We start from the raw sequence: 22,696 nt of genomic DNA, 5'->3' as shown, positions 1-22,696 counted from the left end.
TTGAACTATCAAAAGCTGTTATGGCCATATTGTTTATAAATTCCAATATAAGTAATATCGTGAGTCAGTAAGGTAAGTACTTACTATTTTAATAACTTAAAGTTACGCGTTTTCCAGAATATTCATTATGAATTAGATTAAGATTAAATTAAGTCCTGATAATATTTATAGAACCTTTCCAAACAAAATTGTTTTTGATTTTATTAATTTAACGCGTGCAAAAGAATTAACAATATAAACCTAAAAATTGGTGTTTTGCACAGTAAAGCTTTCATAAAGTTGCTAAGCATTATTTTGTTTAAGTATTATTTCCTCGTTAAAACCTCCCCTAGTTGGAAATATCCCGCTATCAAACGATTGCAAAACCAATTACTCTCAAATTCGTTTATTAGAGGCGATTTATTTCATTTTGGTAAACAAATTATGAAGTGCCCGAACAAAGCGAAATTACGCCACAGTTTGACCCGTGTCCTTAAAATGTGTAAACTCGAGATCACGTCTCCTAGACTAAGGGTTGGTGGAGAAATGTCGGCTCTTTGCCAGTCGCAGTCATGTCGCTCTCGCCGACACTCGTCTCAGTGATCGAGCGGCACCAAAACAAACAATGTCTTGTTCCACTTTGAGAAAAAAACAAAACAACAACTCATCAAAAACAATTTAAAAAGTTAAACTCAACTTTATACAAATTCCTTTCGTGAAACCATTTTGATTCTTAACTCAAACCGCAATTTGTTCTAAAGTTTTGGTTAGAAAGTTTGAAAATTAATTTATCTTTGATGATGGGGTCGTTTAACCAATCAAAACGTTTGCGGAACTTGCAAAATTTAAAAAGCGGTGCGATTAAACTGCCCCGGCACTGGTCCAAAATGCTTGGACTGGTCAACGTCAGCAAGGCTTCTATTGAGGAAATATTGCAAGTAAGTGTTTTCAAATTCAAATTGTTTAATGCATGTCACATTGCAACTAGTGGTGTTATAGTAAAGTTATAGGTATACACATGACACCCTGAAAGGTCATAGCAAAACATCAGAGAGGGGGTTAGTACCTACCTTAAATTAACTCTTTACGTTAGTTGGTTTTGCTTAACTTGCGTCCAAACAGCTGTGGAAAGTTTTAATTCAACCAACATACGAGTATAACTTGATTTTCGTTATTCATCTAGATTTTTTATTGTAAGTACTTAATCTTTTTTGATGAAATTGATTTGTTTTCAAAATATCCCATCATAATCAAAATATTGATATTCTAGATTTCCACTTATTTAATTACTTTTATACTTTTTCAATTGGAGCTGAAACATTTATCATTGCCAGAATTTGTCTCAAATATTCGTTGTAAATTCCGAGCTCTCTGCGTGGGAACGGACGATTGTTATCAGCGGAATACAAAGGGTTTCGATATTACAGTCATTTGACAATACCAATGCCCCGATATATTCTCAATAAATTAATTACAACTCGCATCAGTTATTGGGAAATTCGGCTCTACATTAAGTAGAATATAAGCTTTTATCTCCTTGTATCTTCTTAACCCTTCATTCGACGGNCCGTTTCAGAAAGTAAAAACTGTATTCTTCCAAGGAAGGAGAAAAAAGTAGTGACATTGACATATTGATACATGTGCTTCTTTTCTTTCACTCTGAATGAATGAAGTGAACATCGAATGAGATTAACCACAGATTAACATTTACTTGATTATTTGTGTATACCAACAAATAACGTTGCCAAATTAGACATTGAAATACATTGGACATTGGTTGACACTGGGCAGCAGGGAAGTATACATAGGTTTAGTACCTAATAATGCTCTTTTCACAGTTATCATTCAGTAGTGTAGTTGACATTGTGGTCTAAGCTATGCCCGCTGTCATCCATAGAGGCCTTCGCCAGCTGTCGTCCACTCCACTGATCGATTGTCCTAGGGACTCCCGTATCCAAGAGTTGCTATACGAGGAGGCGCGGCACAATGTAGTGACGGGCCGCTACCCGCTGGAAAGCGCGCAGGCCGTGATGCTGGGCGGACTGCAGGCGCGCATCCAACTCGGGCCTTACGACCCACACCGACACACTGCTAAGTTCTTCAGGTCAGTTCTTAGCTGGATAAATGTGTATTTCAGTATCTATGGAAAATTGTGCCTTTCAGTATCAGAATGGTTTTATCATTTGTGGCAAAAAACGCAGATGATTCCTTTTTTATGTCTATGAAGCAAGTTGTGAAGTGTGTCTGAAAATAAAAACACTTATTACAGACTTGTGCGTTTCTGTCTGCACCCAAAACAAGCCCACACATACTTCATAGCGCTACTTGGTCCTTCGAGCCAGATCTCAATCTCCAAAAACTTATCATTAAACACAATCTTATCACTGTCGTTAGGCAGTCACAAAAATGTATTTGTTACGCCTTCCAGAGAGCAACAAGACAAATACTTACCGCAGCATGCGCGCTCGGGGCGTTGGGCGCGGCTACTCCCCGCGGGCCGCAAGCGGAGCCCCGAGGCGAAGTTACTAGAACAAGCGCAACGCCCCGCCGCCGCGCCGCCGCGCAAGTTACGCCATAAGTACCTGGCACATGCTCGTACGCACGCCACCTATGGGTGAGTGTTCTTGGATCTCATTTGACTTTTATCTTCTGAAATCGAGTATAAGTTCTCTGAAATCTGCCACCCCTAGGACGCTGCCGCCCCTAGGCCGCGGCCTATACGGGCTATTGACAAATCCAGGACTGGAAAGTATACACAGAGGCCGCTAGTGGAGCCCCGAGGCTAAGCTATTAGAGCAGGCGCAGCGCCCGGCCGCCACGCCGTAACGCAAGTTGTCTTGTGGTAAGATCACCTATCACAATCTATTCTCAACGGAATCAGAACGTTAAAGGTTGAGCTTATTTTAAGTCCCCTGGATAGCTGCCACCATTTTACTAAGTCTGTCGCCATGACACCAAACATTGGCATGGCACAGCATTGATGTTTTGGAAGTTGAAGATAAAATAACCGCGTCAAAGAAGCACGTCAATTTTGTTGGTCAGCTGCACGCCTGACTTCTTTCAAGAGTTGTTTCAACTACTACCTGTCTATGTATGTAGAAAAAAGTATTTTATCATCTAATATTTTGACACTGGCCATTTTGACTAAACCACATTAAGAAAAACCATTAATAAAAAAAGAACGGTGCGTGTTCGCAGGGCGGCGTTCTTCCAAGGGCAGATCGAGCAGCCAGTTCGCAGCCTGACCAGCTTGCTCACGCACGNCCGTTTCAGAAAGTAAAAACTGTATTCTTCCAAGGAAGGAGAAAAAAGTAGTGACATTGACATATTGATACATGTGCTTCTTTTCTTTCACTCTGAATAAATGAAGTGAACATCGAATGAGATTAACCACAGATTAACATTTACTTGATTATTTGTGTATACCAACAGAATAGTTACTTACATGTTACTTACCTAGGAGCACAGTGGACTGAGTGTGAGTTTAAAATAATGTATGAACATTTTAGTTTCTGAAAGTTTCCCGCTAGGGGCGCTGTAGGTACAACCGTCATACATTTAATGTCATTTTTTGACGCGCTCACTAGTGAGCGCGTTTGAAAAAACTCACACCTTCATGCTCAGCCCTCTCAACATGGAAAGAGGCTGTGGTTTATTTTAGAATTTTTTTTATTGCTAGGGCCTAGGACATCCGAATTCCGAACAGGTAGATGAGATCCACAGAAACTGCAAACTTTTTATTCTCCTGCAACTTTTCAGTCATTGTAGGTTTAGTAATTAGGTAATTTAAAAACTATAAACTGTAAGTAGCTTTGTACATTATAACTTCGTCTTGCGATATAAATAAATACATATCTCTCTGTCTGGAGCCCAGGATCATCTGGATATAGCAGTTTGTATTCTGCCCTCGCCGACTGTAAAAAACGTGTTATCAGTATGACATCATCATCATTGCTATTCTGGTTATAAGGGACACGTGTTACTTAAAGAGTTATTATAATAATATCTTAATTACAAATCAAACGTTTTAATTGTCCTCCAATAGATATTACTTTTGAAGTTCTGCAAAAAAAAACTTTTTGAAAAGTATTTGTTATCAGTCTGTGGTGGTAGAGTCGCCGATATTGGCCATGTAAAAGTACCTAATCTAAAAAATCTAAGGTTCTATTTTTAAAATCTACTTTCACATCGAATTTCTATGTAACTTCAAATGGCGCGTATCGCATCATACCATTTGAATAAAATAATGATAACGACTGCAAACAATAACTTCGCATCAGCTGAGCGCCATTTTCGCGGTCATCGAATTCGGATCTTAATGCTATAAGAATAGAGTAGGATTTGATTGAGGGCTTTTCCTCGGCGGGAGTCGAGCTCCAGAGCCAGCCAGCACTACATTCCAGATTTAAAAAGTTACTCAACGCCCCGCAACGGTACCGTAACCGACGCTATGGTTTCGCGCGCTTTTGCATCCTGCCACGGAGCTTTTACCGTTGTAGCAACCTCTTTGGAGATAGTAATAAGGTTGGTTTTTGATTAATTTAGGGAAGTTTAAAGTGGTCGGTCGGCACACTTGACAGATAAGGTTTTTTTCAATGGAGGCCGATAGCGTTCTGGGAACCATGTGATCGTTTATCGATCTCGCCGGCCATCCATCAAGAGTTATTATTATTGTGAAAGGATGATTTGCAATTTGTCGATAGTTAAGGATTTGCGGAAATAAGATTTTCTGTTAGTACCTGTGTTGTTGCCGAAAAAGGAACTGTAATTATCTTCGCTATAGGCTTGTCCATTTTGTATCCGGGGTTCTACTAGCTAGACTATACCTTCTCTCACTATTTCGTCACGAGTAAGAGAGACAAGAGAACCGCTGGATTTGATTCTCTTATCGCCTGATTAGCAACTAAGTCGAAAGATAAAAAATCCTCCATCCTAGATGGTCATTTCTAACCTTTATGATTCTACTTCTTAACCGCCTTTCACCTATTTCAAAGAAACCTCTCCACGGGTTGTCTACAAGAGATTACCCCCGATAAGACCTCTTAAATTGTGCCATTCCACCAACATTTGTATTGCTTTTTTTTGTAGCGTGTCAAAGATCTAAAGATGACGCTGTAATGTTAACCAGTTTCTCGAATCATGTCGCGCAACATTTCACTTGACTCTTAATATAATTAGGTATCTTAGACTAGGTAATCGGTCTAGCGCTTTTGAGTCAGTTCCTGATTAAATTAAGCGCTAGCTTCCAAGCTCTCCATGAATTTCATTCCGAATTTGCCACCCCCTAAAATTACCGGTCTCTTTAGCCTGGAAAATCTGCCACTGGCTCGTCATGTGCCACATTTACAGGCGCTTTTACACTGCGCGGAAATTAGCCAAGTCAAGTAAAAAAAACAGGGGTGGGGATGAAAAATGAATGAATTTCATCCCCAACCTACTGATTTTTTGACTTGACTCGGCTAATTTCCGCGCAGTGTAAAAGTGCCTTGTATATCCTAAAGCACCTTTCAAGGATTCAAACTTCCGATTTCCACAATCGGACGTGATGCTACACCCATGCAAATAGAGAAGCTGTCGTTTGACGGTTGGAAACGGTCAACGGATCCGGTAAAAATTAATGACCGATGTATATCTTATAATATACTATCTGTCTGTGTGATAACCTGTGTTAGACATCGAAATTATTATTATTAAAAGCTTTATTGCACCCAAAAAAAGAATTGCCGTACAAAAGGCGAACTTAATGCCTTTAGGCATTCTCTGCTAGTTGAACTTTGTTGACATTATCTGTGCATGAACGTAACGTGAGTTTGTGAGGATGGATCTATTATGTTATGATCGATGTCTCCTTCAAGCGCCGTAACGAACGGATTTTAATTAAATATTCTGCCTCATCAGAATAGCCCATTAAAGACACTGAGTTTCTTCCGCCACTTCTTCTCAGCACCAGCCCTTAAGTTGTCCCGAAGTGGTGGTAGGGCAAGCTGTATTTGGGACGTGCATAAGTGCCCTGGAAAGGGCCTATTTTATTTAGATTTTATTTGGCATACTTGTACGAGCTGTCAAAAAGCTATGTTCCATAGATTAACTTTGTTTGGCAAAAGGAATCTTCAAAGTTTCGATATGCCCTCAGTTTTTTGCACCAAGGTTTCCTAATGGCTACAGCTCTGGACCTGACTGCAATAATCATCATAATCTTTCAGGCTTCATATGAAACACCATTCATAACTCCACAAGTATTTTCAAGTAAAAAAATACAATCGCCCACTTGTCGGGAAGGGCGTGGCGGGCTGTTTGCGGGAGGTCCCTCGCATTTGGCGGGTCACTTTAGATAGCTATTAATGTGTCTCGCCTTGAGCAGGTTCGGAAAGTTAATAAATGTATTTATATTACTTTATAGTTTATATTATCAATTAGATACTTGGTTCTTTATTGCAAATTCTTTGTTACTATGTAGGCCCTTTTCAGAGCATTTTTACACGCTCCGACGATCTCATAAAGGTAGCAGGAAGACGCTGGATGCAGGCCGTCACTAACCGGCCATTGTGGAAATCATTGGGGAGGCCTATGTTCAGTAGTGGACGTCCTATGGCTGAAATGATGATGATACATGCCCCAATATAGCTTGCTCTACCACCACATCGGGACAACATATTCGCTGGTGCTGAGAAGAAGTGGTGTAAGAATTGTGTCTTGTCTGCAAAAAGTACGCTGTTGTCCCGTGAAACGCTCGTCGTAAGTGACTAAACATGAAATTATGCAGTTTTTCATCTCTCACGCACGCGTCCCTGCCTCAAACCGTTTTCGAAAAAATCAAACGTTGCTATTTGCAAATTTTTTTGCCCACCCTGTATTTAAGTTGGTGAAAATAGCAACCTATTTCGAAAATAGAACACAGCATTCCAGAATTCAAACCTTTTAACGTTCAACTGTTCCCAAAATTGACCTCTAAAAGTACCTAGCAGTGCCGCCAACAAAACAAAGTACCGAAACGATTACTCGTTTTTCCACAAGCCAGTTTCGCCTCTATTCTTTTCTGTATACGATTTAATGATTAAACAGTTGAAGCTTAAACTGTTAACTATAAAATGGCAAATGTTTCCTGCTCAAATGGAGACGTGACCGAGAGTTAGTTCGCTATAAATAGGCTTTGTTCCTTGTGAAGAGAATTTAGAGTATTTTATTTACGGCTTGGTAGGCGGTTAACGGCCACGCCTTTGACAAAAAACTGAAATATTTAATTCCTGGTAGGGACAGTTTTGGTTTGACAGTAGGTATTTCGTAATCCCCTATTTTCATTGTATGTAACATGTTCGCCAAGGAATGCGAATAAGTATCGCAGGTTTGAAAATTTCGTTATCATTCTCCTTAGTATTTAAAGAGCGTTTTGAGATATTTGATTAAATAACATCTGAAAATAATCACTAAGTAATATTACAACTAGCTGACATTCAAATTCGTTAGACTACCAGACCAGCCATGGAAGATCTAGGAATTCCAGAGTCCAATTTGGAAGGTATCTACAACTTCGAACATATTTTAGAAAATTTTAATCTTTCAATAAAATAAAAGTGCTGTAACTATTATTAGATCCAAAATGTAGCAAGGTCAAATCTTTCTTTTGCCTCTCTTAATATTAGAAGTCGTACCCCTACAGATGATTATAAATCTGTCAACCCAAATGAATACAAGTGCCTGATTATGCAACTTCAACAACTACCTATTGCAATCGTCTCCAGTTGGTCACACTTTAACCAGATTTTTAGGTGTAGACCTGTCCGCGACAGAAGGCACTAGCCTAAAGACACGTGAAAATTAACTCCCACGAGTTTTGCTCACACATCCTTTTTCCCTTTTCTGGTATAACAACAGACAAAAACCACTCACATTACAGCATCTATCTTAAACGTTCTAACGTTCCCACAAACTATGAAGGTACTAGCCAAAGTACACCGCAAAACCAAATACGTTGGCCGCAAAAGGAGCCTAAAAGGTGTAATTTTAGCTAATATTACCTAGAAACAAGAATAGCATGTTTGCCGCAGGATGTTTAAGTTAAACTTGCAGTTTGCTGTAACACTTAGTAGCGAGTGCTCCGCGAAACTGCGGTTCTCTTTTTCTAGGCAAATCTTGGGTTTGCTTCCAGGGAAGGTTGTATGTAGTCACAAAGGCTGAAAACTGATGTTTTTAAGTATTTTTAAAAACTATACAAAACGTGAAAATGTTCGTTAGCAAATCAATAGGGTATTTGCCACCACCAATCAATTGACGTACTTTTTAATACTAGCCAACCAGTGACGTCACTATTTTGTCAACTCAAACTACTTTTTTTAATTAAAATGCAACCAAAAATCTGAATTTACAGGTAATTTAGTTTTTAAGACCAGAATAAGTGCCTTTTTAAAAAAGTTGTTCTTTAGAATTATTGGGGAGTAGTGGCAAATACACAATTTTCGAAAAAGTCATATCTTAGACACACTATTTAGCTACTACTTTAGGGGAGTTGAACTCCTCCTATGTTCTTTTGCTTAATTTCGTTGCGGGTCCAATGACAGTTTAACTTTCCCCCGGGACAGACTTGACCATCACTGGTTGGGTTTTTATTGGCGGTCAAGCTGTAGATCCTGGCTACACAGGAGTTGCAGCGCGCAGCGGTGGGAACGAGAGGTAAGATCAGTCCCGTACTTAGATGCTAGCAGTGCAACCTTGACAATCCTCTTGGATTGAAAAATAAAAAAAAATGATGACAGTGCAGTTAATGAAGAACTCTCCTGACAATTAAATGTCGTTGCCAAAATAAAGGAAGATGAACAAATTAATGTCCCTTTTGTAATTTATGCTAAGTAATAAATAATTAAACTGAGTTTATTAGTATAAAGATCTACAGTAATATTATAACCTTTCGATTTTTAACGCCATGTGATTACATTAATGTCCAGCTGTAGCCGGCATACCCATTTAATTACGTTCAGACGAGAAACAATAAAAACAATATGGATCTCAATTCCAATGCACAAAATATCACCTTTTTATTCTTAATTGAAAACGGAACATTTTACAGGATCACTTTTGTCATCCATATTTGAATGGCTGGTTATTACGTCATGGAAGCTCAAGCTATAACAAACGGAAATGTATTTTAATTGCAAACGACAGAGAGTGCAAATTCAGTTGGCAGGATTTCGCTGCACACTTAAATAAAGACTTACATGCGGTGAAGTTCAGAACTAAATGCTTCAATACTAATTTTGTCATCCCACAAAGACGCTAGCGCCACCCGCAACTGCAAACTTAAAATGGTCGTCCATTTTCCCTCGCTTTTTCACGAGGTCATTGTCGGTCAAGAAACAGGTATTTTGCAATGTCGCGATTGATTTTGAATATTAAAATCGTTGTGTTAAGGTGTATTTTTAATCGGTGGCTGAATTTTCTCACGATCAACATTATTTGGTGCAAGTTTTTGTAGCTCCAAATGTGTGCGTGATAAAGTTGGTTTTTGAGGAGCGGTGAAGACGTTTACACGTGGAGATTTGACATTCGTGTTTGCCATCGATACGGTTCCCTTGAACATGAAAGTTTGTGAAAGAGGTGCGATATCGCGAACTTAGTGATAGGGATACATTTTCTGGATTTCTTCGCTTCGTTTTTTACGCATCACAATGTTTTTGGATTTTTGGAATTCATTCGGACTGGAAAGAAGTTTCGACTGGTTTCGTCGACAAAATAAGAAGAAAATTTACTTTTTACGATTTTTTTACCATAATTCTTCAGTTGGCAGTCCTTAAAGCGTATCTCTGAACCTTTATTACATCAGACTTGGCAAATAAGTGTTAAATAACCAAAAAGTAAAACTGCAAAGCTAAAAATACATAGAAATATAAGAAATTAGTTCCTTCAATGCTCTGGATTTTCAGCTGTGTGCTAAGCTGTATCGTGTAATTTGTAAAATAAGCGATCGCTAATCTTCCCACCAGCATGTTATTTATTTATTTACCTACCATTTTTTTTCTAAAACAATAAGAAATGGGCACTTTTACTGGCCACAAAACACAAAGCGGTCCCGTTTGGACCTTCCCGTGACAGCCACTCAGCTGATTTAGAAAAAATGGCCGCCCGAGCATAGTCTGTACCTGGTTTTATAAAAAAGCCAGCGTTCTCAGAAGGCGGTGGAATGCACGACCTGTTTGCTGGGCCAGGGCTGGCAGTGATGCTGTCTGCGACTCTAGATTAAAAAGTAGTTATTAACCTTTAACTGGTGACCTGCAGCCAATAGTGCGTATTTGGTGAGGTAACGTTTAAGAGACGTCAAAGAAAAACTAATGTACAAAAAGATTGGCTAACGTAAAATAAGTTTGAGGCCAAGCATTTAATAACATTTATAGTTATACATATAATATAAAAAGATTAATTAAAAAATTAGCAGTTTTTGGTACAAAATCAGTCTTTATTTGAGCAAGGTACTTTTCATTTAAAAAAAACTTAGAAACCTAAAATGGGCATACTAGCCCCCAGAAATACACTTTGGGACCTTCCTAATCATCATTTTTAGATTGTTTAGATACTAATAAACAAAACTCAGCCGGTAAAGCTATCCTAACTAAGAAATTAAAAAAACTACAATCATCAAACATCACTTACTAGAAATGTTCACGTCCACAGACATCACAATTTTGCTTGCAGCAATTTAGGCACATAGGTTTATCACAATAAGTTCAAGTGAACCTAGTACATTTTATTACATGGCTAGGACAAAAATGGCACATGTTTTTTTAACTCCAGGATGGTTTTGGGACGAGGCAGAAGTCGGTCTAGGTGGTAATTCATCAACATCAACTAAACGCAGCTCGCGGGGTAGGGTAGTCATTATAAGCCCGGAGTTTCATTTGAGGTATAACTAAAGAGTTATCCAATGATAATAAGAAGCTGCCCCTAGTTACGGTTAGTATTGTCGCAATCATTGTATAAGATGTAAGAATTTATTCCTGAAAAATATCGACTGAGCTTAGCTATAGAATATGATCATACATAGGCCAATAAGGATGTTGAATAGTTGAAACACTTTGTTTCACCTCATCCATCAACCCCTCTTATTTCGGCAGGACACTGTTATTCAACGGTGGAGGTGTTGGTTTCGTCTCCAGATTGTTCAGATTTGGTAACATGCTGACTTTCTAAAACGAAGTCAGGATCACCTACATCGTCGTCAAAATTACTGCACTCGTCATCGCTCTCTGTTAGAAGCTCCTGTATTATACCTCGCTGACTAAGAACCCTTCTTCTTTTGGCAGACTTCGTTTATTTATCGTGAGACATTCTTTAAAAAATAATAACAATACATTACCACCGCTGTGACGTTCCTCAAACACTATGAAGTTGTGTAAACTAACTGTGAGGTGACGAACAACAGACACATAGGTAAAATACACATTAGCACTGACCTGACGTCTGTGAGACGGCGAAAGCTCCTCACAGGCAACACAGGAGACCCTGAGCTCGAGCGCCCCCTACTGAGCGAAAGTGTATGGCAAACGCGGAAGGTACCAAAACGCACGGGGAGAAGCGACAAAAAGGCGGAGAGATAATTCAAAAAAACTATATGCGGTGTCTGAGAGACGGGCAGGTCACCAGTTAAAGGTTAAAAAACTCATTTATTTTTGCTAATAGGCTTTTAAAAAACACTTTTACACGTCCCAGTATTAATAAAATGTGAATGGAACAAGGAAATAATCCACCCACAAGGTGGACCGACGACATCGTAAAGGTAGCAGGAAAGCGCTGGACGCAGGCCGCTACCAATCGATCAACATGGATAGCATTGGGGGAGGCCTATGTTCAGCAGTGGACGTCCTATGGCTGAAATGATGATAAACTAGGAAATACCTGCAAACATCGGTGTTTTCTACAGACTAACAACTGAAAAAATAGGGAAAGTGGAAAAAATCCAATTAAATAGAACCTTAATCTAAAAATAGAACGTAGGGTCAATTTTTTAACTACATAGTGACATTAAAAATTTTAAGAGTCAAAACATTCCAAAAACCAACATTATCTAACATCACCATCATCATAATATTTTTTTTATTATTATTACTGTGTTGTCGTCGACAACCCTGCGTTGATAAATGAAGCAAAAAGGCGGGCTGCGGCGAAAAGCGCGCCTCTCAGCTGATTTCGCCATTTTGAGGCGCCCGCGTACCACGACACTTGCCGGTCCAACTTATCGCTTTTTCTGTCGCTAACTATCTTGGCTTTAGCCTAGGCGCAGACCACCGACTTTTAGTTGGCCGATAGTTGGGCCCGATTTCAATTTGTATGAAGAATCGGCCGATGCCAAATTGGTGTAATGTGCGCACTTTCATACACGCCCATACTGATTAACAGCCCGAACCAACTATCGGCCAACTAAAAATCGGTGGTCTTCGCCGCTTATTCTGTCTGTGCCTCAGTGACGTCAGTCACACGAAAACTAACGCCCGTATTCACAAACATTACTATGAGGTCTCACAGTGCGACACACAAACCAATCACAGTTCTCTATTCAACTCTGTGTATTCGATTTGCTGCTTCACTTAAGTAAGTATAGTTTGTGAATACGGGCGTAAATAAACATAGATTAGGCACATTGTGATGTTTTTAGCAAAGTAAATATGGCAAACAGAATTTACTTAGAAAAGCTGTATTAGATTGCTTTAAATCTGAGTCTATCAATTTTTTTCACGCGCCATTCCTGTCTGTGGTTGTAGGTACAGGTGACCCTTACATGATGTTTGAAAATTGCTGTTCGTACCTATTTGTTTTTTGAAAACATTTCCACGCTCATTTTCTGTTTAAAGAAAAACAGTTGCGCATCGTGAATTCTAGAGCGCTTTTTACTGGAGATATAATTTTTTAGACCTGTGAAGAAAAATCTCAAAGCTTTTTTAAATGTGTCATAGGTCCTGTGATTGGACCAAATAAATAATGATGATGCTTGAAATTTATTATTTATCATAGCTTAACATTGATTGAATCTAGCTAGGGTTTAAAAGCTTCGTTCTGTTAATAATAACGCACTTCAGTCGAATCAGCTGATCTGTATTAATTATCCACACAAAATGAAATTTCAGTGTTACAGTTTTGTATTCTAGTTAATGTTGCATTTAGACATTAATATAGTCTACAATAGTAACTGACCTATTAATCCCTTCTGCCTGTAGTAAATTTGATAGAGTCATCCTCTTGCATTGGATACTAAATGACCTGATGGTGATGACAACTAAATAGTCTAGAAACTTCTTAAATCGACTATAAAGAATTGTAGACATCCCAAACTTCTACCAGACATCTAGTTCTCTACGCATGCAAATAATATTGAATAATATGATATAATTCCAATGCAAAGAATCCAAGAGGTCCCGTATGTAGCTAACAGCACATAAAACTATACATATTTCTTGCAAAACAGCTTCTTATTCCAACTGCTTAAGATGTATAGTGTCAAGCTTGATGTGCTCTCCATACCAACGAGTTTGGAACCTGCTTGAAGTAAAAAAAGCGATGAAACGAGCTCGCCAGAGAAAGGGACAGCAACTGTCTCTGAAGTCTGGGTGGTATTACTTTATCATATGAAAAGTTACACTGTCTGTCTGTTACGTTTACACAAGTAAACCGCTAAAATGTAGAAAGAAGTGGATAAGGGCATAGTAGGTAGAAATACCCAGACACAAATTATGCCTGGGGATCAAATTAGCGACTTCTGGCATAGCTGTCCAGTATGCGAACTACGAAAGTCACGAAAAAATTGAAAAAGGGGATGAGAGTTTGTACGAATCAAACATTTATCATGTTGGCGATATGAAAACTTATCATTATGTTCTAGTTTAAATCCTAGTTCTAGAGTAGACTACAGCATACACGTTGTCAGTCTGGCTGACAATAACTCAACAGTGTAGATAGCAGATAGAGTTGGAGAATCGAGGAACGCTAGTTCGATCACTGATGACCGCTGGACTATAAATTGTGAGGAACCCAATCGTAATACAAGCATAATTTCGCTTACTTACTTGGGTTACAGGACTATTCCCAACTTTCGTTCCCACCACTGCAACTCCTGTGTAGCCAGGATCTACAGCTTGACGGCCAATAACCCAACCAGTGAAGGCCAAGTGAGAACCCAGTGGTAGAACTGTTTTTACTAGAGATATCACTCACGTTCTAGTGAGTCCCAAAAAAAAAGTGTTTTTAGAAGGAGGATTCACGTTGAAGAGTTAAAAGTTGCGGGCAAAACCGCGTGTAAAAGCTAGCTAGTGTAATAATTGGGTGGTATAATACTGTAATATAGTTCGGACTCAAGTGCATTTTGTTAAGCCCTAAGTTTTATTATAGACGCTAGTTTATTTTATAGTTAGCGCGGATTAAGGACACCTGCCTAGTAGTAACTTTAAGTTCTGTGCATTGTCCTGTGGCTGATATTTTAAACTGATCTTTGGAAGTTTCAATAATATTCCTAGCCTCTTGATCCTTCTGCAAGTCAAGTGTGAGTGCGGTCAAATACTTGCCTTGTTCTGCATTAAATAAAGTTCTAAGCGTTCACCTCAAAAAAGAAAATTGTAACTTTATCTGATGCAACGCTTACAAATGAATGTTGTATAGTCTGTAGAGATAGGTTGGACTGTAGAGAAATAGGTACATAGGGTAACATTTATCTCAAGTTTATGTACAACAGGTGTTCATCAAATTAACTATTCAAATCCTAGACAGCATCTCTTTTAAATCGGCTATGAACGCAGTCAAAAATCTGCTTTTGTTCTGCTTTTTATGCAGAATACTTATTAGCAGAGAATATTTTTGAAGTGTCTCACTTTAGGATTTTTGAGGATTGCTACCATGTACCTTTTTATTTACGAGTCTCCGATATTTCGGCCATACCTACCGGCGATTGTGGAAATCATTGGGGGAGGCCTATGTTCAGCAATGGACATCCTATGGCTGAAATGATGATGATGATGATATTTCGGCACTAGTCCAAGTCCAATCGCTATGATCACGGAGTAACTGAAAATCTAGCGGGTGAGTCTCACTTAATTCAAGATTTCGATATTGCTGTTAAAATGTGTCTAGATCACCTTTTTTTAACTGAATTCCAGACGATCCTGTAGCTTAACAGTTATAATACTCAATTAAAACTACATCAATTCTCGTTCCAGCATCCGTTACACCAAACTAGCCCGACCCAGAAACCGAACCTCTTGTCCTTCGTTCTCTAAACCGGTATCAACCACTGAGCCGCCTCGTTGACTGATTATTTTCTCGGTAATCAGCCGGCGGATCTCATGTGGACTCTCCAAAAACCAAGAACATTTTGATACAAGTAAAGATGGGCGATTAAATTAATATTTCATTATTAATTATGGATTTTGACGGTCGATGTGTAGAGCCACCATAGGTAAGTCTCATTTCGACTGACAAAAGACAATAACCTTATGATTTTGGACAATCAGTGTGATCCTCAGATCATGAATGATCTGAGGGTTGATCCAAGCCTGAAATGCTCTAGGTCCTTCTCGCGACCTTCACCAGATCGTTGGTCTACCTAGTTTTTGTAACCATACAAGGTGTTTAACTGTAAAAACATAGCCCGTTGCTACTAAATACCTTAAACAAGTCGCCCATTTTGAAAACTCAATTCCCACTGCATTTAGTACAAACTACAAATTCAAGTTCTTAGTAATGCGTGAAAAAACAAAAATTCTCCATGCCCGTGTCGTCTATACCAGAGACAAAGCTAGAGCCATACTTAAATCGTAACTGGTTTCGTCGCAAAAAAGCAAAAAAGGATTCGTTTCATAATAAAGGGCCGGGCAGTCAGCTGATTCCCGCCAAGCAAGGCGACTGGCGTCCAGTAGACACAATAATTGCTATTGTCCAAAATATCTTGTTAAATATTGTATTTCGGGACAACAATAGACCTTTTTGTCGTCTTAAGACGCATTTTCTCACGTAATTCTTCTTCAAACATTAACAGGAGGGCGCCACTGGCTTCGTGATATGAGCAAAGAGGTTGGGTGTGGTGCCTCACTTCGCCGGCCGCAAACGTAGCGTTGTCTGTGAACAGCTGATTTTGGCGCGCTTTGCACTGGGGCGGCCATCTTTAGATATTTGGACGGAACAGGTTCAGTTGCTATGCGTTTGGGAGCGCATAGTTTGTATTCTTGCAGCGTTCGACTTGAGATGTTTATCACGGACCGTTATTCTGAATTTCAATGGTTTCAATGAACGATTCTTTTGGTTGCTACAAAAAATCTCTGCCTCTTTTGCACGTCAAAATAACTTAAAACGAAAGCGTAGTATTTTTTAAAGTAATAAATAATATAATTTGTTACATTACTTACCGCTACCCATTATGTTAGTGCCAATTACTTTAGAAACTAACCTTCCTGCTGTTTCAATAAGCAAACAAGAAAAAAAATCCTTTGTTCAAAAAATACGTCGCCATTGTGAGACGCCGTTTGTCGGCGTAATTTACCAAAAACTACTTTCTATTCATAAATTATAATCCTATTTTAGGTAAAACTTATTCATAACTGACAAAAAAGTACCAGAACTTGATAGTTAATAGCAATTTTTTGGTAATAAGAAGTTTTTAAAAGATATGGGCTACTTGTTCAAGACTAATCCCTTAATAACTTCTTGGTAGCGTTCAACCTTGAAGGGCGTTTAAAAATAACCATGAGAAAACGTAGATAATGGTCTCTAAGCTCTTATAAAATAATATGATCAGTCATTATTTATAGCATAACTAAATGCATTCTAAACTAAGTGGTTTAATCAAGCCCTAATTATTATTGTTTGGCATCAATTTTTATAATAACGGACTACATTACATTAGATGTTGTAGCTTCTATTGGTTATTTTGTATGTAGAGCTTACTTTACAAGTATTTTAGCTACTTACCTTAGTTTCTTGATATAGGTAGGCTAGATGTAGACTCTACATTGTAAAGCTCGTTCTAAGTCCGCCTGGAAAGTTTCCACCATCTTACATTTATGTCAATTGCTGTGAAAACAAAGTTAACATTTGTTTTTCAGGAGACTTATCTCCCGAAAAACAAATGTAAACTTTCCAGTTCCTCTGTGGTTGAGGATTCCGGTGTAGCTCGTTTCCACCTTCGGCCTGGTCATCACTTTCCATCAGGTGAGATGCAGGCCAAATCTTTCTCGTTATCAAGTAGCTAAAACCACAGAACATTCTAAAAGTTTAACTAATTATAAAAATTTCTTAGCAATTAGAATCGCTTTTCAAACAAAATTAACAACTTGAAAAAATCGAACTGTCTAAGGCGGGAATCAAACCCATGACCTTTCAAGTAGCTCAGATGGAAGAGCTGTTGATTTGTAATTTTAACTTTTAATTTTAACGTTTAAGCGCTAAAGTAGACGAGTGAATGTCCAGACATAAATTAGGTACAGTACAGATCATATAAACTGAACTAAATTAAGAGCAGGGAGATAAATAATGACAACTTATTCATTTCTAAAATATTATTAAATACAAAAGCGAGGATTGTCGAGCGATTTCAGAATAAACCGCCCCTGATTTATGCGAGACGCTATAAAAATTACGCAAGAGACAGGTATATTGCTTTACTGTTATCGAAAACCGACTGTTAGCACGTGGTTGTTATTAATAAAGACAATAATAACTAATTAACAAACTCATTGACTGGAGAGAGGAACAAAGTGACTAAGTTTTCTTTTGTTACGAATACTACCAGAATACATGATTATATGAATATTACCAGAATACATGATTACTTACCAGAATAGAGCTTGGTGAACTTAATTACTTTATGTAAAGTTAGATACCTTTTACATTATACTTACCTACTTATTTGGTATTTTTTGTTGTTACGATTAAAATTGTTGCGAAAGTAAATGTCTGACTGTTACCTTCTCATGCTTAAAGTGAACTGATTTTGAATAATTTTGATAGAATGAGGGTTTTCGCGAATGAAAGATCCGCTAGATGGCGGGACGTGGATGTGGGGTCTGACTGCTGCGTGATTGGTGGATTTTTACATATCTGTCAATGTCATGTCAAAAATAACCCATTACGCAGCATTTGGACCTCGCGTCTACGTATTGCCATCTGGCGGAATTTTCATTCGCGAAAACCCTCATTAATTTGGTGTAGACATAGATTGAGACCTAGATGAAATCTTTGGATAGTTTTTATTGCGGGTTTTTGCAAGAAAAATTGATACCTACGAATTTCCATGACTGAAATGATAATTTTGTGTTTTTATAAACCGATTTGAACAGTTATTTTTTTATTGAATAAAAAATTCCCAGGTAACTGGAAGCTCTTTAAAATTACAAATTGTCGAAATTAGCAAAGAAAAAAAAAGCCAGCCACTAGATAAACGCTACATAATAATACTGACCAAGAAGTTTAGACATTTAATACATAGATAAACTTTTTGCAAGCTTTTGGTTGATTTAGGTATAGGCACGTCGAGGTTCCTTGACCTGGGGACTAACAGGTTGTACCTGTCAAGTGCGAGTCGGATTCATGCGCTAAGGGTTCCGTATTCCATTAAATTCCATCGTACATCGTGTCTCTCTATGTAACGTAACGCTAAAAATAAAATACAATAAGTAACAAAATAAAACTGCATAATTTAGGCGGTCTTATTGCTTCGAAGCGATCTCTACCAAACCCTGGCGAGATGACAGGTTAAATTTAACACACGAACTAAAATAATTGAATTATCCATTAATTTCATTAAATACTTTCTTAAATTGAACAGAGACTAATATGTATGTATTACCACAGATAATAGCTATGTTACCTACATTCTGTGAAAATTTCAACTGAACTAAAATCATTAACTTTTGAGATTTCGACACAAACACCGCGAAGTCATCTAATAGGGTTCCATTTTTTTCATTTCTGCATGGAACCCCAATGGATGGTCTCCTTAATAATAAAACAATATGGATCGTCAGTCAGTCAACTTTTATATCTTTTTATGGCCTGCCGAAACTGTTTTTCTAAATACTATTATTATAAATGCGTATGTAATATTCTATCTGACCTTCTGAGTCGTATTACGGGTAAAAAAAAGCTATAGCCTTCTGCTTGTCTGAAGAAAAATCCCCCACGGTATCAATAATTCCTTCTTTTTACTGTCAGTAGTAACTCCTCTTATGTTCTTCTGATTACTTTCGTTGCGTTGCGTTTCGGACAAACATTACCTTCACTGGTTGGGTTATTGGCGGTCAAGCTGTAGATCCTGGCTACACAGGAGTTGCAGCGATGCCGCGATGGGAAGGAAAGGTGGGAATAGTCCCGTGTCAGTTGTAAAAGTTGTAATGACATTGCTTCAATCAAATGTAGGAAATCAAAATGAAAGCTTTACTTAAATGTATTTTTCTTCCTAATTATTCCTAGGTAGGTATTTTTTAAATTAATTGCGATTTTGTATAATTCGATTTGACATTTTGGCGCCAACTAGACGCACTCTATCTTTTTTTTCGTCCATTGATGCTTCAATTCCGAATCGTATTACAACCTTTTTAATTGTTGAGAGGCATGTTTTTGTCTGTTTATTTGTAGAATTCCTTTTATCGGGATGGGAACGTACTTGCAGTGGCGTAGCGTGCTATCTCGGCACCTGGGGCGGGAGACCCACTTTGCCGCCCCCATAATTTAATTTCGCAGGCAATGAGGTATCTTTTATTTATTGAAGGTAAAATAGGATGAGCGGTTTTACAAGCGGATTCTACGGGCCTTATGAGCAGCGATGTCAGAAATAACTTTGTCAAAATCAATATTAGCAGCCCATTCTTGTTCAATCGATAATATAGCCAAGTTTGACAGTCTAGCGGAGCTCATAGTAGATCTGAGGTAATTTTTTATTAGCTTTAACTTCGAAAAACTTCTCTCACAACTTGCAACACTAATCGCCAAAGTCAAATATATACGAATCAAGATGACTATATTTGGAACCGAAATTCCGAGATTTAGTTTTTGAATGAACTGGAGGAGCTCCAGTGGTCCTTTACCACTTATATCTTCCTCTGATTCAGAACAGGCAACAAACTGCTGGAGACGCTTCCGCTCCATCTGAAACTCGTCCTTGTCGATGTCTTCTAATACATGGGAAAGATCACACTCGAACTTGCTGTCCAAAAGTTTCGCTGGCATCAAAAATCCGAACTTGTCCGATATTTCTTGAATTTGCTGGAATCGAGTCGTCATTTCTTGAATGATCTTGTCGAATGATGCGAACACCTCTCGACGGATTTCCTGCTCGTGAGACAAAGCTGCATCTTCAGAAGATTCATCGCCATGCATGCGTTTTTTTCTGCGAATTCTTCTCGTTTTGAGTTCGATTCCGAGTTTTTCGCAGAGAGTCTTAGCAAAGTCAATTGCTTCTTGCACGAAACGGTCTCTACTTTCCACTAAGAGGGTTTTCAAAGCGTAGAGTTTCTGAGCACACTTATCCACACTTAGTCCTCGTTGCTGCAGGTAAATCTGTGCGTCATCTACTTCAGGTAGCACTGCAGCCCAAAAGCCAAGAAAAGTTAGAAAGTTAAATGACTGCATGGCTGTCAGGAAAAGACTGGCTCCCGATCTTGTTTCGGAAGTTTGAGATGAATCTGTTAATTGTTCCAGTACCTCAAGAACTATCTCAAACTTATTTTTAAGCATCTTGACAGCTACATGTCTAGCGCTCCAGCGCGTTTCAGTGACTCGTTTCACTGCTTGGCCTGTGACGGCAACCAAAGCGTTCCATCGAACAGTTGATGCAGAAAAGAAGGCAAATAGCTTCTCCAGAGTTCCAAAAAACGTCACGGAATACACTGATTCAGAAGCAGCGTGTACCCCAGCCAAGTTTAGCGAGTGGTTTGTGCATGCAACGAATAGAGCTTTCGGATTCAGTGCTGGCTTGGCTGGCTGTGCTGCTAATCCTGGCTTGAACTCCATTGTGAATCCCTGACATTGTGGCAGCATTGTCATAAGCCTGTCCTCTCAGATTCTGTATGTCCAGTCCGTCTGATGTTATCTTCGCGATTATATCATTGCTGAGATCTTTTGCATTTTTTCCTTTTGGTTCGAAGAAGTCAATGAAAGATTCTACCACGGCGACTTTTTCTCCTTTGATATGTACGTATTGCAGAACTTGGCTCATTTGGTCATTGTGGGAGATGTCTGGTGTACTGTCGAAGATTACGCAATAATATTTAGCTTTTTGAATACGACGGATGATGGTGGATCGAACTTGCTGTCCTAGTAAGTTTATAAATTCATTCTGGGTTTCTGGAGATAGATACGAAACTGAGATATTTTGCCGCCCCCGCGGGCTGGCCGCCCGGGGCGGGCCGCCCCCTCCGCCCCACCCACGCTACGCCACTGCGTACTTGTTAGGGTACTTATTGAAGATTCGCGCGTTCGTAGAATCCTTTAGGTTTTTTTTTATCTGTGAATGAACATCCGGCGTTTTGGCGCGCGTGGTTGACCGATTTGTTCGAATATTTGAATTTGGAAGCTATTTTTCTTTTGTCCGATTGCCACCTACGATCTTTATACGATTGTGATAGTGTTTGGTATTTTGATAGTTTTTTTTTAGTTTCGACAATGGAACGCTGTAAGAGTACCATTTTGTCGGCGTATTAAAGGCGGCGGAATGTTTGGGGGAATTCCCATGGATATGGGAATGTGAGATACAGGAGCTATTGGATTGAACATGGGAAACATCACATCTAATCCTTGTAACTATTGCTCTATCCTGAGAATCAGAGTTTGCTGATGATGGAAAAAAATGATTTTGAATCAAATAAAATGGTAATTAACCGCTATGAGCACACATTGTAGACAAAGACAGATTCGTGAGAGATTCAATTCCTTGATCGTTTTATTTAACGAAATAATTATGAATCTCTGAAACAAGTCGACAGAATCTGTCACCCCAATAAAATTTATAATTTTGAAAATGAGGGATAATTAGAATTAACTTATAAGGAGGGAGAATTATTGTCTCAGTGTTCTTAACGTTTCTCTTTGCAATGAAAGCATAAGTTTACTCAAATAATTAGAATAGAATATAATTAATAACGTTTATTCTGCTGCCACATGAATACAATGCCAATGAATTAAGATGACAACTCTTATAAATGACCAGCTTTTATTGCTTTCCGTTGCAATATTGATGACTAATTTAGTAATACAAATTTTATATTAAAAAGGCCACTAGCTGTTTGTCACATCTTCTTTGCACCTACCCTGCGGTTCAATGACATACTCTAACAGTCCTTGCCCCATTCTTATCCAATAATTGCCCCAAAAATGCAGGAAATTGTTCGATTTCTGCGAAATATGCCCATTTGGGGCAAAACGCGTGTCCCACGGATTGACACGGTTTGGTCACGGTGGCTTTCATCTACGATTAATATCGGTATTTTTGTTGAAAAGGCAAGATTTACAGACCATTTTGTGCCGTAGACGCCGCATGGAGAAATAGTCATATTTGGAGAATATGCGGGAAGAATGGTCTAGCTAGTGCCCACCACAGGATGTTGGAGTACCGAAGATCACTGAACACACAAAAATTGAAAAACACTGACAATTTCGATTCATTATCCGCCAATGTTTCAAGTCCCGAAGCGCTGGTAGGGCAAGCTATATTTGGGCCGTGTATAAGTGCCTTGGAAAGGGCTATGTAAGTACTGAATAA

General features: G+C 38.6%; 1 protein-coding gene across 1 annotated transcript; it reads left to right on the top strand.

The window, feature by feature from the left end:
* The first annotated feature begins 1,555 nt into the window (after positions 1-1,555).
* Positions 1,556-3,259, top strand: LOC114350442 (FERM domain-containing protein 8-like). The gene is made up of 3 exons (XM_028301256.1): positions 1,556-2,083; positions 2,408-2,593; positions 3,178-3,259. Exons 1-3 carry the CDS (start codon positions 1,857-1,859, stop codon positions 3,257-3,259), a joined length of 495 nt encoding a protein of 164 aa, XP_028157057.1. The 5' UTR covers positions 1,556-1,856.
* The last annotated feature ends 19,437 nt before the right edge of the window (positions 3,260-22,696 follow it).

Source organism: Ostrinia furnacalis, unplaced genomic scaffold (assembly GCF_004193835.3).
Source record: "Ostrinia furnacalis isolate ACB-3 unplaced genomic scaffold, ASM419383v2 OfSCF0895, whole genome shotgun sequence".
Lineage (NCBI taxonomy): Eukaryota > Metazoa > Arthropoda > Insecta > Lepidoptera > Crambidae > Ostrinia > Ostrinia furnacalis.
This window is presented reverse-complemented; position numbering and strand designations above follow the sequence as displayed.